Raw genomic sequence first — 14,148 nt, 5'->3', positions numbered from 1 at the left:
TTAGCTTCAGGATCTGGCCTTCTAAAGAGCAGTCAGGATTGATCTCCTCTAGGACTGACCGGTTTGATCGCCTTGCAGTCCAAGGGACTCGCAGGAGTCTTCTCCAGCACCATAGTTCAAAGGCCTCAATTCTTTGGCGCTCAGCCTTTCTTATGGTCCAACTTTCACTGCCATACATTGCAACTGGGAAGACCATAGCCTTGACTATACGCACTTTTGTTGACAGGGTGATGTCTCTGCTTTTTAGTGTGCTGTCTAGATTTGCCATGGCTTTCCTCCCCAGGAGCAAGCGTCTTTTAATTTCTTGGCTACAGTCCCCATCTGCAGTGATCTTGGAGCCCAGGAAAATAAAATCTGTCACTACCTCCATTTTTCCCCCATCTATTTGCCAGGAATTGAGAGGGCCGGATGCCATGATCTTGGTTTTCTTAATGTTAAGTTTCAACCCAAGTTTTGCACTCTCCTTCTTCACCCGCAACAAGAGGCTCTTTAGTTCTTCTTCACTTTCTGCCATTAGAGTGGTATCATCTGCGTATCTTAGGTTGTTGATATTTCTTCCGGCAATCTTAATTCCAACTTTTGATTCATCTAGCCCTGCCTTTCTCATGATGTGCTCTGCGTATAAGTTAAATAGGCAGGGCGACAGTATACAGCCTTGCCGGACTCCTTTCCCAATTTTGAACCAATCAGTGGTTCCGTGTCCAGTTCTCACTGTTGCTTCTTGACCCGCATATAGGTTTCTCAAGAGACAAATAAGATGGTCTGGTACTCCCATCTCTTTAAGAACTTGCCACAGTTATGATCCACACAATCAAAGGCTTTAGCATAGTCAATGAAGCAGAAGTAGATGTTTTTCTGGAACTCCCTAGCTTTCTCCATGATCCACCGTATGTTGGCAATTTGATCTCGAGTTCCTCTGTTTCTTCTTTTCTTTAGACTAGCCAAACCCAATTCCTGCAGCCATTCTTCATATGTTTTAGTCTCCAGGCCTTTGATCATCTTAGTTGCTCTTCTCTGAATTTTTTCCCAAGTTTCAAAATCTCTTTTGTATTATAGTGACCAAAACTGTTGCAGTATTTCAGGTGTGGTCTTACTAGAGTTTTATAAAGCGGTACTAATATTTTGTGTGATCTTGATTCTATGCCTCTGTTTATACAACACAGGATTGTATTAACTTTTTTGGCTGCTGTTGCACATTGCTGACTCCTATTCAAGTGATCGTCTACTAGGACTCCAAGTTCCCTCTCACAGTTGCTGTTTTTGAGCCAAGTGTTGCCTAATCTGTATTTCTACCTTTGATTTTTCCTGCCTAAATGTAAAACTTTGCTTTTCTCCACATTAAAACTCATTTTGTTGGAAACGGTCCATTGTTCAAGTTGGTCAAGATCTTTTTGGATCCTGAGCTTGTCTTCTGGGGTGTTTGTTGGCTATTCCTGCCAGTTTAGTGTCATCTGCAAATTTGAGTTCCCCTTCTATTCCCTCATCTACTGTAGACTCACTGCTGTTGTCATTTATTCCCTCACCTAAGTCAGTGATGTTCTTGGGATTGTCAGTGTGTACGACTGTTACTTTCCATTATTAGCCTCCGGGATTGGGCTGAAGGATCCACACACTGCCCCTTCTAGTTTTTCTAGGTCTGGACAGAATGGAGAACTCATGTGAAACAAGCTAAGAAGGTCCCCAGCAGCCAGTCTAGAGGAGGTTCAGCCTGATCATTGGTGCCCTATGTCTGGGGTCACCTGTGGATTGGCACAAACAAGCAAAGCCCCATCCGTGGGATGCAGGCAGTACATGAAACCACGTCCCCTCTGATCTGCAAAAAAACCTCTCTCCACAGAACCGTCCTTGGTGCCCAAAAGGTTGGGGACCTCCAACCTTTTGTTGGAGAAGCACAGGAAGACGGTCTGCCAGGAAGGATTTTTATTTATATATTTAGAAAATTTATGCAGCTGCACAACTCACAGTGACTCCGGGAAGTTTACAGAAATGAAACTCCAATACAAAATCCAATACTTAGCCCCCTCCCAACAATAGTCACACCAACTATTTGATGGACACCATTTTAAAAAAAGAAATGCTGCAGAAGTTATCAAAAAGGAAATAATATGTATCAAATTGGAAGCTTTAGGAATAAGTGAATTTAAATGGATCAGAATTGACCACTTAAATTATATGATTACATGATACACTTATTAACAACATGAGTGCATATGAAGGCACAGAGTGGCAATGATACTGAGAAAGGATATTGCTAAGTATGCGATTGGCCATAGTCCAATAAATGATAGGCTCCTGTCTACGAGAATTAGTGGCTATCCAGCAAACATCAACTTTGTGTGCATGTATACAGTATATCTGTACTACGGATTCAGCATGAAAATCATTGGGGAATTTACTGGCAAATTCAAAGCATGCCAAATGTTCCATTTAAAAAGGATATATTACTAATGGCTGATTGGAATGCAGAAGTTGAACTAATGGAGGAACCTGAAATTACAGGAAGATGTGAACTTGGTAAATAATGCACAGGATAGGTTAGTAGAGTGTTGCAAAGATAATTGTTTATTCATTGCTGATACTTGCTTCAAAAACATAAATGCAGACTCTATTGTATGGATGACACCAGAATCCAAGCAACTACATACTAAGAAAGTAAAGATTTGTTGTTGTTGTTAGTTGTGAAGTCATGTCCGACCCATCGCAACCCCATGGACAACGTTCCTCCAGGCCTTCCTGTCCTCTACCATCTTCTGGAGTCAAGCTCACGCCTACTGCTTCAGTGACTCCATCCAGCCACCTCATTCTCTGTCGTCCCCTTCTTCTCTTGCCCTCAACCTTTCCCAGCATTAGGCTCTTCTCCAGCGAGTCCTTCCTTCTCATTAGGTGGCCAAAGTATTTGAGTTTCAACGTCAGGATCTGGCCTTCTAAAGAGCAGTAAGGGTTGATCTCCTCTAGGACTGACCAGTTTGATTGCCTTGCAGGCCAAGGGACTCGCAGGAGTCTTCTCCAGAACCATAGTTCAAAGGCCTCAATTCTTTCGCTCAGCCTTTCTTATTTCATTTCATTTCATTTATTTGATTTCTATACCGCCCTTCTCCCTAGGGACTCAGGGCGGTTCACAGGGCATATATAAATAGCTATACAAAAATTAAAAGAGAATTAAACCATGCCCAATTAAAATACAACAATAATAGAATAATAAAAACCAATTAAAAACCCATATTCCCCATCAGGCCAGACCAGCTAATTCAAACAAGTGGGTCTTCAACCCGCGACGGAAGGATCGGAGGTCCGATGCCATCCGGAGCTCAACCGGCAATTGGTTCCATAATGCCGGAGCACCCACAGAGAAGGCCCTCCCCCTGGGGGCCACCAGTCGACATTCCCTGACCGGAGGCACCCTGAGGAGGCCCTCTCTGTGGGCACGCACAGGGCGGAGGGGAGTTGACGCCGGCAGCAGGTGGTCCTCGAGGTATCCCGGACCCATGCCATGTAAGGACTTAAAGATCATAACCAAGACCTTGAACCTCACCCGGAAGACAACTGGTAACCAATGCAGCTCGCGGAGCAAAGGTGTAACATGGGAGTACCGGGAAACTCCCAAGACAACTCTCGCGGCCGCATTCTGTACCAGTTGGAGCCTCCGAGTAGTCTTCAAGGGAAGCCCCATGTAGAGAGCATTACAATAGTCTAGGCGAGAGGTCACGAGCGCATGAGTGACCGTACACAGGGCATCCCGGTCCAGATAGGGCCGCAACTGGCGCACCAGGCGAACCTGGGCGAAAGCCCCCCTAGTCACGGCCACTATATGATCTTCCAGGGTAAGTCGTGAATCTAGGAGGACTCCCAAGTTGCGAGCCCTATCTACGGGGGGTAAGAGCTCACCCCCCATAGAAAGCGATGGAACATTTTGAATGTCCCGGGATGCCGGAATGTACAGCCACTCAGTCTTGTCAGGGTTGAGTTGAAGTCTGTTCCTCCCCATCCAGACCCGAACCGCCTCCAGGCAACGGGACATCACAGCGAGGGCATCACTGGGGTGGTTTGGGGTCGAAATGAAAAGTTGGGTATCATCGGCGTATTGATGATACCCAACTCCAAAACCACGAATGATCTCACCCAGCGGTTTCATGTAGATGTTGAACAGGAGAGGCGAGAGAACCGACCCCTGAGGAACTCCACAAACGAGAGACCTAGGGGCCAATCTCTGCCCCCCTGCCAACACCGACTGCGAGCGTCCCAGGAGATAGGAGGAGAACCACTGAAGAACTGTGCCTCCCACTCCCAATCCCCTGAGACGCCGCAGCAAGATACATTGGTCGATGGTATCGAAAGCCGCCGAGAGGTCTAATAGGACTAGGACAGAGGAATATCCCCTATCCCGAGCCCTCCAGAGATCATTCACCAGAGCGACCAATGCCGTCTCCGTGCTGTACCCGGGCCTGAAACCCGATTGGTAAGGGTCCAAATAATCCGCTTCATCCAGGACCAGAGGGAGCTGATGCGCCACCACACTCTCAACAACCTTCGCAAGAAAGCGAAGGTTGGAGACTGGATGAAAGTTGTTCAATACAGCTGGGTCCAAGGTCTTATGGTCCAACTTTCACAGCCATACATTGCAACTGGGAAGACCATAGCCTTGACTATATGCACTTTTGTTGGCAGGGTGATGTCTCTGCTTTTTAGTATGCTGTCTAGATTTGCCATGGCTTTCCTACCCAGGAGCAAACTTCTTTTAATTTCTGGGCTGCAGTCCCCATCTGCAGTGATCTCGGAGCCCAGGAAAATAAAATCTGTCACTCCTTCCATTTCTTCCCCATCTATTTGCCAGGAATTGAGAGGGCGAGATGCCATGATCTTGGTTTTCTTAATGTTAAGTTTCAAGCCAACTTTTGCACTCTCCTTCTTCACCTGCAACAAGAGGCTCTTTAGTTCCTCTTCACTTTCTGCCATTAGAGTGGTATCATCTGCATATCTTAGGTTGTTGATATTTCTCCCGGCAATCTTAATTCCAACTTTTGATTCATCTAGCCCTGCCTTTCTCATGATGTGCTCTGCATATAAGTTAAATAGGCAGGACAACAGTATACAGCCTTGCCGGACTCCTTTCCCAATTTTGAACCAATCAGTGGTTCTGTGTCCAGTTCTCACTGTTGCTTCTTGACCCGCATATAGTTTTCTCAAGAGACAAATAAGATGATCTGGTACTCCCATCTCTGCCACAGTTTGTTGTGATCCACACAATCAAAGGCTTTAGCATAGTCAATGACGCAGAAGCAGAAGTTTTTCTGGAACTCCCTAGCTTTCTCCATGATCCAGCATATGTTGGCAATTTGATCTCTAGTTCCTCTGCCTCTTCAAAATCCTCCCTGTACTTCTGGTAGTTTTTGATCCACATACTGCTGGAGTCTAGCTTGTAGGATTTTAAGCATAACTTTACTAGCATGTGAAATGAGTGCAATGGTGCGATAGTTTGAACTGCTAAGCTTGTAAGCCGCTCTGAGTCTTCGGAGAAGGGCGGGATATAAATGGAATTAAAATAAATAAAAATAAAATAAAATTCTTTGGCACTGCCTTTGTATGGAATTGGAATGTAAACTGATCTTTTCCAATCCTGTGGCCACTGTTGAGTTTTCCAAATTTGCTGGCAAATTGAGTGTAGCACTTTTACTGCATCGTCTTTTAAAATTTTGAATAGCTCAGCTGGAATACTGTCACCTCCACTAGATTTGTTGTTGCTCAGATTTCCTAAGGCCCACTTTACTTCACATTCTAGGATGTCTGGCTCAAGGTCAGTGACCACCTCATCGTGGTTATCAGGGATGTTAAGCTCATTCTTGTATAGTTCTTCTGTGTAATTTTGCCACTTCTTAATTTCTTCTGCCTCTGTTAGGTTTCTGCCATTTTGGTCCTTTATCATGCCCATTTTTGCATGAAAAGTTCCCTTCACCTCTCCAATTTTCTTGAAGAGATCTCTGGTCCTCCCTATTCTATTGTTTTCTTCTATTTCTTTGCACTGTTCATTTAAGAAGGCATTCTTATCTCTTCTAGCTATTCTCTGGAATTCTGCATTCAATTGGGTGTATCTTTCTTTTTCTCCCTTGCCTTTCGCTTCCCTCCTTTCCTCAGCTATTTGCAAAGCTTCCTGAGACAGCCATTTTGCTTTCTTGCATTTCTTTTTCTTTGGGATGGTTTTAGTTGCTACCTCTTGTACAATGTTGCGATCCTCCATCCATAGTTCTTCAGGCACTCTGTCTATCAGATCTAATTCCTTAAATCTATTTGTCACCTCTACTGTATATTCGTCAGGGATATGATTTAGTTCATACCTGAGTGGCCTAGTGCTTTTCCCTACTTTCTTCAGTTTAAGCCTAAATTTTGCAATGAGAAGCTCATGGTCTGAGCCATAGTAAGCTCCTGGTCTTGTTTTTACTGACTATATAGAGCTTCTCCATCTTTGACTGCAGAGCACATAGTCAATCTGTTTTCTTGTGTTGACCGTCTGGTGATGTCCATGTGTAGAGCCGTCTCTTGGGTTGTTGGAAAAGAGTGTTTGCTATGACCATCGTATTCTCTTGACAAAATTCTATCAGCCTGTGCCCTGCTTCATTTTGTACTCCAAGGCCAAACTTACCTGTTATTCCGGTTATCTTTTGGCTTCCTACTTTAGCATTCCATCCCCCATGATGATAAGGACATCATTTTTTGGTGTTAGTTCTATAAGGTGATGTAGGGCTTCATAAAACCAGTCAATTTCATCCTCTTCAGCACCGGTGGTTGGGGCATAGACTTGGACTACTGTGATATTGAATGGTTTGCCTTGGATTCGAACTGAGATCATTCTGTCATTTTGGGGATTGTATCCCAGTATTGCTTTTCCTACTCTTTTATTGACTATGAAGGCTACTCCATTTCTGAGGGATTCTTGCCCGGAGTAGTATACCTGATGGTCATCTGAATTAAATTCACCCATTCCTGTCCATTTTAGTTTGCTAATTCCTAAGATGTCAATGTTCAGTCTTGTCATCTCTTGTTTGACCACGTCCAGCTTTCCTTGATTCATGGATCTTACATTCCAGGTTCCTACGGAGAAAAAATCTTTACAGCCTCGTACTTTCCTTTCATCACCAGATACATCCACAGCTGAGCGTCCTTTCGGCTTTGGCCCAGTCGCTTCATTCTTTCTGGCACTACTAGTACTACCCCAGTAGCATATTGGTTGCCTTCCAACCTGAGGGGCTCATCTTCCAGCGTCATATCGTTTTGCCTTTTGGTACTGTCCATGGGGTTTTCATGGCAAAGATACTGGAGTAGGTTGCCATTTCCTTCTCCAGTGGATCACGTTTTGTCAGAACTCTCTGCTATGACCTGTCCGTCTTGGGTGGCCCTGCATGGCATAGCTCATAGCTTCATTGAATTATGCAAGCCTCTTCGCCACGACAAGGCAGTAATCCATGAAGGGGAAAGTAAAGATGGAGAGCTGCAATCCAGTTAACCAGGATACTTCTAGTTGTACTTTGTAGGATAGAAAATAATGAATTATTGGTGTCAAAATATATCATATTGCCAGAACATAGGATCTGTTTATACAATAGAAGTGAAGGAGAAGCTGAGGAATATAGCAAGAGATGAAATCATTGTGAAACATTAAGGGGGGAAAAATCCCCAAATTCCAGAGAGGAAAAGATCCAAGTGACTTTCAAAATACTATATATTGTGATAATCAAAGAAAGGCAGAAGGTAAACCTTGAGGTCTTTAATAACAACAACAACAACAACAACAACAACAACAACAACAAATTCAACATGTTAGTAACAACAGCAAATGTCGCTATGCAATGAGAGATGCACAGTGTTTATTCTCTTGGAATAAAATTTTATCTTACAGAGGAAGAGTTGATTCGTACTTGACACTGAACTGCAGGCCCTTATAGAAACAACTTTTTAAAAGTCTCCTTGTAGTTCAGTTCTTATGATTTAAAAATGAATTAACTCATCATAAAATATTGTTTTGTATGATTCCTCAGAAAATGTTTTGAAAAAGATGGTGACTAGTTTATGTAGGTGTTACAAAAAAGTTTTTTAACTCATGTGATCTGGTTCCCCTATAATAATTGTAAAGTTTTTTATTCTAAAAACAATTAAGAACTTCACACAATATATAATGTGAAGTGATTTTATTTCATTGGTACTTAAAGTATATGGATCTCACTGACTAGTCACAGTCTGTTTATTTTGATGGTACTTTAGCTTTTTGTATTTTACCATTTAAAAAGAAAATAAAAAGCATGAAGGATCTGTGTGTCTGTGTATTTCTGTGTCCATGGCTAATTAAGAGCTATAGTATTGAGGAGTGGAATTGAAGTTCTTTTAAATTTACTTTTTCCTGATCTATATTGCCCCTAGCAATGCTGTTTATAATATGGAGGTGGGATTGGGTGAAATAGCAGCTTTGACTTTTGGAAAATGGCAGCAAGGAAAAAAGACACTGTCAAGTGTCCAGCTAGTGAATCCAAGAAAGGAACTCCTGGAACATTGTTCTTCCTGAAAGTAACACTTTTATTGAATACACTACATTGGCACAAAAGAAGCAAAACCAGCTCTGCATTTCCTGCTCAAAATCCACATAGTTAAACTTGAATTCCCCTTTGGCTGTTCCCCTCAGTCCATTGCATTGTCCAATCGAATACACTCCTTTTGTTATGGGAACTGCCTGGACCATTTGAACACCTGCCCAGCATGGCCTTGAAGGGAGAATCAGGGTCTCACGGTCTGCAGACGGAGTCTTGGCAATCTATCCCCACCCCAGACATTACAACTACACCCCTCCCGAGAGCGAAGAAGAACTCTTGACACCAGTTCTCATCCTATTCTCCATGATTTACCTTCTTATTCTTAATTCCAATTTACTTGCCCCCTACATCTGAATGAGGATGCCCCAATTAATTTCAATCATGTATTAATCCATGAACTCTCTGAGTTATCTTAGGCCAGGGCTTTTCAACCTTTTCACCCATTGCACCACTTTTAGGATATGGCAACATCCGAGTACCACCAGTCGCCTAGCAAGGTGTCAAAAACTTGATGAGCAAAAAAAAAAAAAGGAAAAAAGTGATGAAGTACAAGTAGTCCTCGACTTACAACAGTGCACTTAGTGACTGTTTGAAGTTACAATAGCACTAAAAAAGTGCCCCCCAAGCCACAGCCGAGCAAGACACCTGCCTGCCTGCCTGGTGGCGCTCTTCCTCCTGTCCGAGGTTGTCATTATTATGAACATTTCTGTTGAGGATTAGCAGCAGGGGTGGGTTGGGGGGTGTTTTGTTTTTATTCCCCCCCATCTGCTGGGTGGTTGCAGCAGGGTTTGGTCACTTCACATGACCCTGGGACACTGTGACCAACATAAATATGAATCAGTTGCCAAGCATCTGAATGTAAATCACAAGGCCCTGGAGTTGCTGCAACGTTCTAGCTGATCGGTGCTTCTTCTGGGCTCAGCAGAAGCGCCACGATCAGCGCCGAGCTCCAGCTGGAGCCTGGTGCTGATCCTGGCGCTTCCGCTGAGCCCTGACAGCCCTGCAGCTCCAGCCATCTCTCGCTCAGGCTTGTGTGGTGCTGCCACCAGTTCAGTTCATTCTCCTCCCCCACTACCACTTTTCTAGGATGGTCGCGTACCACGTACTAGGTGCCAATGTACCAGAGGTGGTACCCGTACCACTGGTTGAAAAGCCCTGGTCTTAGGTCAACCATCTTGTCTCAGGCTCATTCTCCACCTGCAAGGTGATTTTGCTCCATTGCCTCAGGAATCACCAAGGGCTTTTATGCATAACAGGTTTGCTATTTCGTCGCTACAAATATTTTAATAGTATTTCAGTTACAATGTTAAGCATGGGAATTTTGAAAAGTAATTAGTTCGAAGGAAGGGAAAATGTTAGTTGAAGGTGCTGCAAGCTTTTTTCCTGTTAAAGTTGAGGTACTTTTGAAAAATGTATGCATTGTCTCTTTCCTGATAGTCTTTGTCTTTCTTTGCAGTGCGGCTCCATGAGAGTATTTCAGAAGAAGGTTTCCATTACCTTGTATTTGATCTGTAAGTCTGCTTTATTTGATTTTCATCTTTGCTCTCTCTCTTTCCTCTCTCTTTCTCTCCCCCTCTCCCTCCCCCTCCCCCTCTCTCCCTCCCTCTCTTTCTCTCCCCTCCTTAGTAGCCATACCTGCATGTAATTCAGCTTAAGCAAACAAAAATAATTATGGCCCTAAATCCTGTGCAAGAAAATGTCTTTTTGTCAGGAGTTGTTAGTTAACTCCTGCCAGAGTTAAGACCAACTTGTAAATAATGAAGTTATTTCAGACTACTTTCTTGTGTGCAGATATTGGGTATTAGCTGATAGAGGAGCAAGAAGTCTTGGGATCCCCAAAATAGAGAAGAGACTTCCTCCTGTTCAGTCAGTAGAAATCCTTCTACTGAGGCAGGATTTCTATTGGTTTCTTTCCAGTAAATTTGTAATCCTTGGGCTAAATTAGTAGTAGTACAACTCTGTGATTATTTGTAGTCTAGGCTGTGGGCCATAGCTTTCTTTTATTGCCCTTATTTCATTCTGCAACTCCACAATTCAGATCCTTGGCCTTGCTACAGATGTAGGAAAAAGCTTAGGGATTGGGTTCAGCTATTGGGTGCTGAACATATATGATTGAGGATTATTAGTCTTTAATTATCTCTTGTTTTGGAATTAAAGCTTTTAAAGTTTATTTACGAAGCTGAGGGGGGGGGGGAGTTTCTCTTTTCATTTGCTATTGAGTGTTAGTTTTTGACATCTGCTTCATCAAAGTGTGACTTCTTAATTTCATGGATTATGTTTGATTCCAGGGTGACTGGGGGGGAGCTATTTGAAGACATTGTTGCCAGGGAATACTACAGTGAAGCTGATGCTAGGTAAGTTCTTACTTTTATTTTGTTTTAATTTATTTATGGTCCATGTCCCAACGTCAATCCTCCCTCAACTTGGTCAGCATATCATGGCAATTCTGACACCTGCAAAATATCATTTCTTGACAAAATTTTACTGTAGCTGTTCATACATTTTAGGCATAATACTTGTACAGTTTATAGCCTTTTTAGATAGTTGCCGCAATAAATTATTTATATAAATATAGGGAGAGCATTTAACATAATATAAAATCTGTTTAACAGGGTAGCATTTAACAAATGAAAATGTGTCCAGGTGGTCTTTACTTATCTTGACTACAGTTCAAGTACTTTAAGGTGTAGTATAATAAAATTGCCCTTAAATTGCACATGCGTCTAAATTCTTGTTTTTTAAAAAAAGCTGTTTATCTATTTATTTCCCTGTTGCAAAGCAGGGTGGTCTGAACCATCTTACCGAACAGAACAGTAAATCACTGTAACTTGCATTTAAATGCATTGTTGTCGATATTGATAGGGAACACTATGGATAGGTTTTTGGTTTTTTTTAAATTCCATTTATATCCCGCCCTTCTCCGAAGACTCAGGGCGGCTTACAAGCTTAGCAGTAGCCTTCATTCTCTGTATATGCTTGCTTATTATTAGGGCTTTCACACCCCTCCCAAGCGGCATTATTACAAAGTCAGCTTAATTGCCCCCAACAATCTGGGTTTTGTCGGAGATTCATCACATTTATGCTCTGCTTCTCCTCTGGGACCTTAAAACAGCTTATTGGATACACCCCTGATAGCTGAGGGATGGTAGTAGTGGAACAAAATTAAACCCTGGTTCTCTTTACATCCTGTAGATAGCACCTTGGTTTCACAGATACACTCTCTATCTATCCTTTCCCTTTTAAAAGATAGCATTACCAGATCTTTATTACTACTGTTTCATTAGGAGCAGCCCAACAGTAAAGACAACTTTATTTTTAATCTTTTAATCTTTTGTCATGAGTACAATCCATTCATGACGTGTGTGTTTTTTACCATGCCTTGTATGGTGTTTTGTAAGATTTTTTTCCATAATATAATCTTCCTCTCCACCATCCTTTATTAACTGGTAAATGCAAAGTAAGTTTAGGTCATATCCATTGCAGTCATTGTATGTAAGTAATTCTTTTTTCTGTGTAAATAATGGCTGCGTAGATATATAATAATTCCTCTTATTATATTATGCATCTGATATAGATTTAATCTACAAATATTCAGAAGGCAACATCCAGTTATAAACTGTTTAGACTTTCAGGTGTCACAAGGCTCTTGTATTGGTTTCTGCAGAGTAAAATGGCTAGAAATTGCTGTCTGGTTTAGGTTTGGGAGAACCTGTGGTACTAGAAGATCACGTCCGCAGCTAAAACTTGACTTTGCTACTTTTCCCTTGTTATTATTTTGCTTGCTCCTTGCTGTAGAGAGCTATTTGCAATGAAGTGAGAGTGAAGTCCACTCACTTCTGCCATTTTTGGCCTGAAAAGCCTTGCTAAATGCTTGGCTCTGTTCTAGTTATACAGTGTGTGTCTGATTCTTGCTCTCCACCCAGCTTCCCATTCTGGGATTGGCACATAGTTGCACAACCTTCCAGAATAGTTCACCCTGCCAGCAGCCCTGGCATGTACCTGCTGGGGATATGTTGAGATGCCTTGCTGTTTCCCAGAGCAAGCATCTATCCCTCCACTTAATGCAGTTAGTTTTTATTGTGCAAGTTACCTCTAATGGTACTTCTGAGGAATGCTCAGTTAGCTTCTCCATCGTTGTATTTATTGAGTTATATCATTTGTTATAAAATTTGGACAGATTGTGCACAGCTCCCTTTCAAAAGCACTTAACTGTATATGGTGATGGGCATGACTTCAAAATACTTTAAGAGTGAAGATTACTATGACAGTCACCCCGTGGCAAGGCGAGTGTTGCCATGGAATGGCATAAACCAGGTAATTGTCCTGGTTTATGCTCAGAGTGAGTGCCTGTTACTCGTCCCAGCTTCTGCCAACCTAGCAGTTCGAAAGCACGTAAAAATGCAAGTAGAAAAATAGGAACCACTACGGTGGGAAGGTAACAGCGTTCCGTGCGCCTTTGGCATCTAGTCATGCCGACCACATGACCACGGAGACATCCTCGGACAAGCGCTGGCTCTTTGGCTTTGAAACGGAGATGAGCACCGGCCCCTAGAGTCGGAAACGACTAGCACGCATGTGCGGGGGAACCTTTACCTTTACCTTTTTATGCTATGAGAACTGTTACGGTGCAAAATTAGCTACTTCCTTCCTTGCAATAAATTGCTTATGCCAGCTGTTAACTTAGTTTCATTATAAGTGCCTGGAAATGAGTTTAATGAACATTTGCAGGTTTTGTGTGTGGTGTTTCGTGCATGCGCTCTATGGGTGTAATGTTGAACTAATACAATAGGTGTTGATGACACATTACACCATTCATTGCAAAGGGAGAGGGACAGCGAGAATTTTTTGTTTTGCTGGAGCCTGAAGGCTGAAACAAGGGAAGTAAAAATACAAGTTAAGTAGCCTCTGTACTTTCAAAGACTCCAACCCCTTTGTGCAAATATGCTTGCAATGTTCTTGTGTTTATTGCTGGTTAAACTTTCCACTGGAAGTTTCCCAAATATGAAGACAGTGAGGGAATCTTCAGTTTCAGCCAGGCTAGCAAAGAGGTTATAGTAAATACTGGCTCATGGAATTGGATCTTGTCCGGCACATTTTAGGAATTCCTGAAAAATCTCTTTCAAGACAACCCTGACCAGGGGAAGAGGTTTCTGGGTTGGACTAGGATTCAGACTTCCAAGCACTTCTCAGTGCCCAGAGCCGAACTGCAGAAGGTGCTGTGAAGTACATTTTCTTCATAGAACAACGCGGATAGTGGGCATTATCAGTAATAGCTCCTATTTTTGCTTGTGGCATTTTATGTATTGTTAAAACTTTAATCTGCAGTTCCTGATTAAAAGCATATTTGCTGATTTGCATAATAATTTTGGCTTAGGAGTTTGTCTAGCAAAATGATTACGTATATATTGGAGAAATATATTAATAAATCATGTTTCTTTTCTGCTTTGTTTGTTCTGCAGCCACTGCATTCATCAGATTTTGGAAAGCGTCAATCATATTCATCAACATGATATTGTACATAGGGATTTAAAGGTAATACTTGGCTCCAGTGAAAATTAGACTTGCCTGGAAGCTA

The 14,148-nt window shown here is 42.4% G+C and overlaps 1 protein-coding gene across 18 annotated transcripts in view; it reads left to right on the top strand.

The window, feature by feature from the left end:
* Positions 1-14,148, top strand: part of CAMK2G (calcium/calmodulin dependent protein kinase II gamma) — a 189,731-nt gene that overhangs the window by 104,332 nt on the left and 71,251 nt on the right. For all 18 annotated transcript variants that reach the window (XR_014026562.1, XM_081328699.1, XM_081328693.1 and 15 more), the window contains exons 4-6: positions 10,030-10,084; positions 10,862-10,927; positions 14,033-14,105. Coding sequence is in view for 17 of the 18 variants with exons in the window: in XM_081328699.1 (XP_081184825.1) it covers positions 10,030-10,084; positions 10,862-10,927; positions 14,033-14,105 (194 nt within the window). In the remaining variant the exon portion in view is untranslated. The remainder of the gene's footprint in view (positions 1-10,029; positions 10,085-10,861; positions 10,928-14,032; positions 14,106-14,148) is intronic.

Source organism: Vipera berus (genome assembly GCF_964194415.1).
Source record: "Vipera berus genome assembly, chromosome: 5".
NCBI classification, from domain to species: Eukaryota; Metazoa; Chordata; class Lepidosauria; order Squamata; family Viperidae; genus Vipera; species Vipera berus.
The sequence above is the reverse complement of the archived record's forward strand: the minus strand, read 5'-3'. Positions and strand labels throughout refer to the sequence as shown.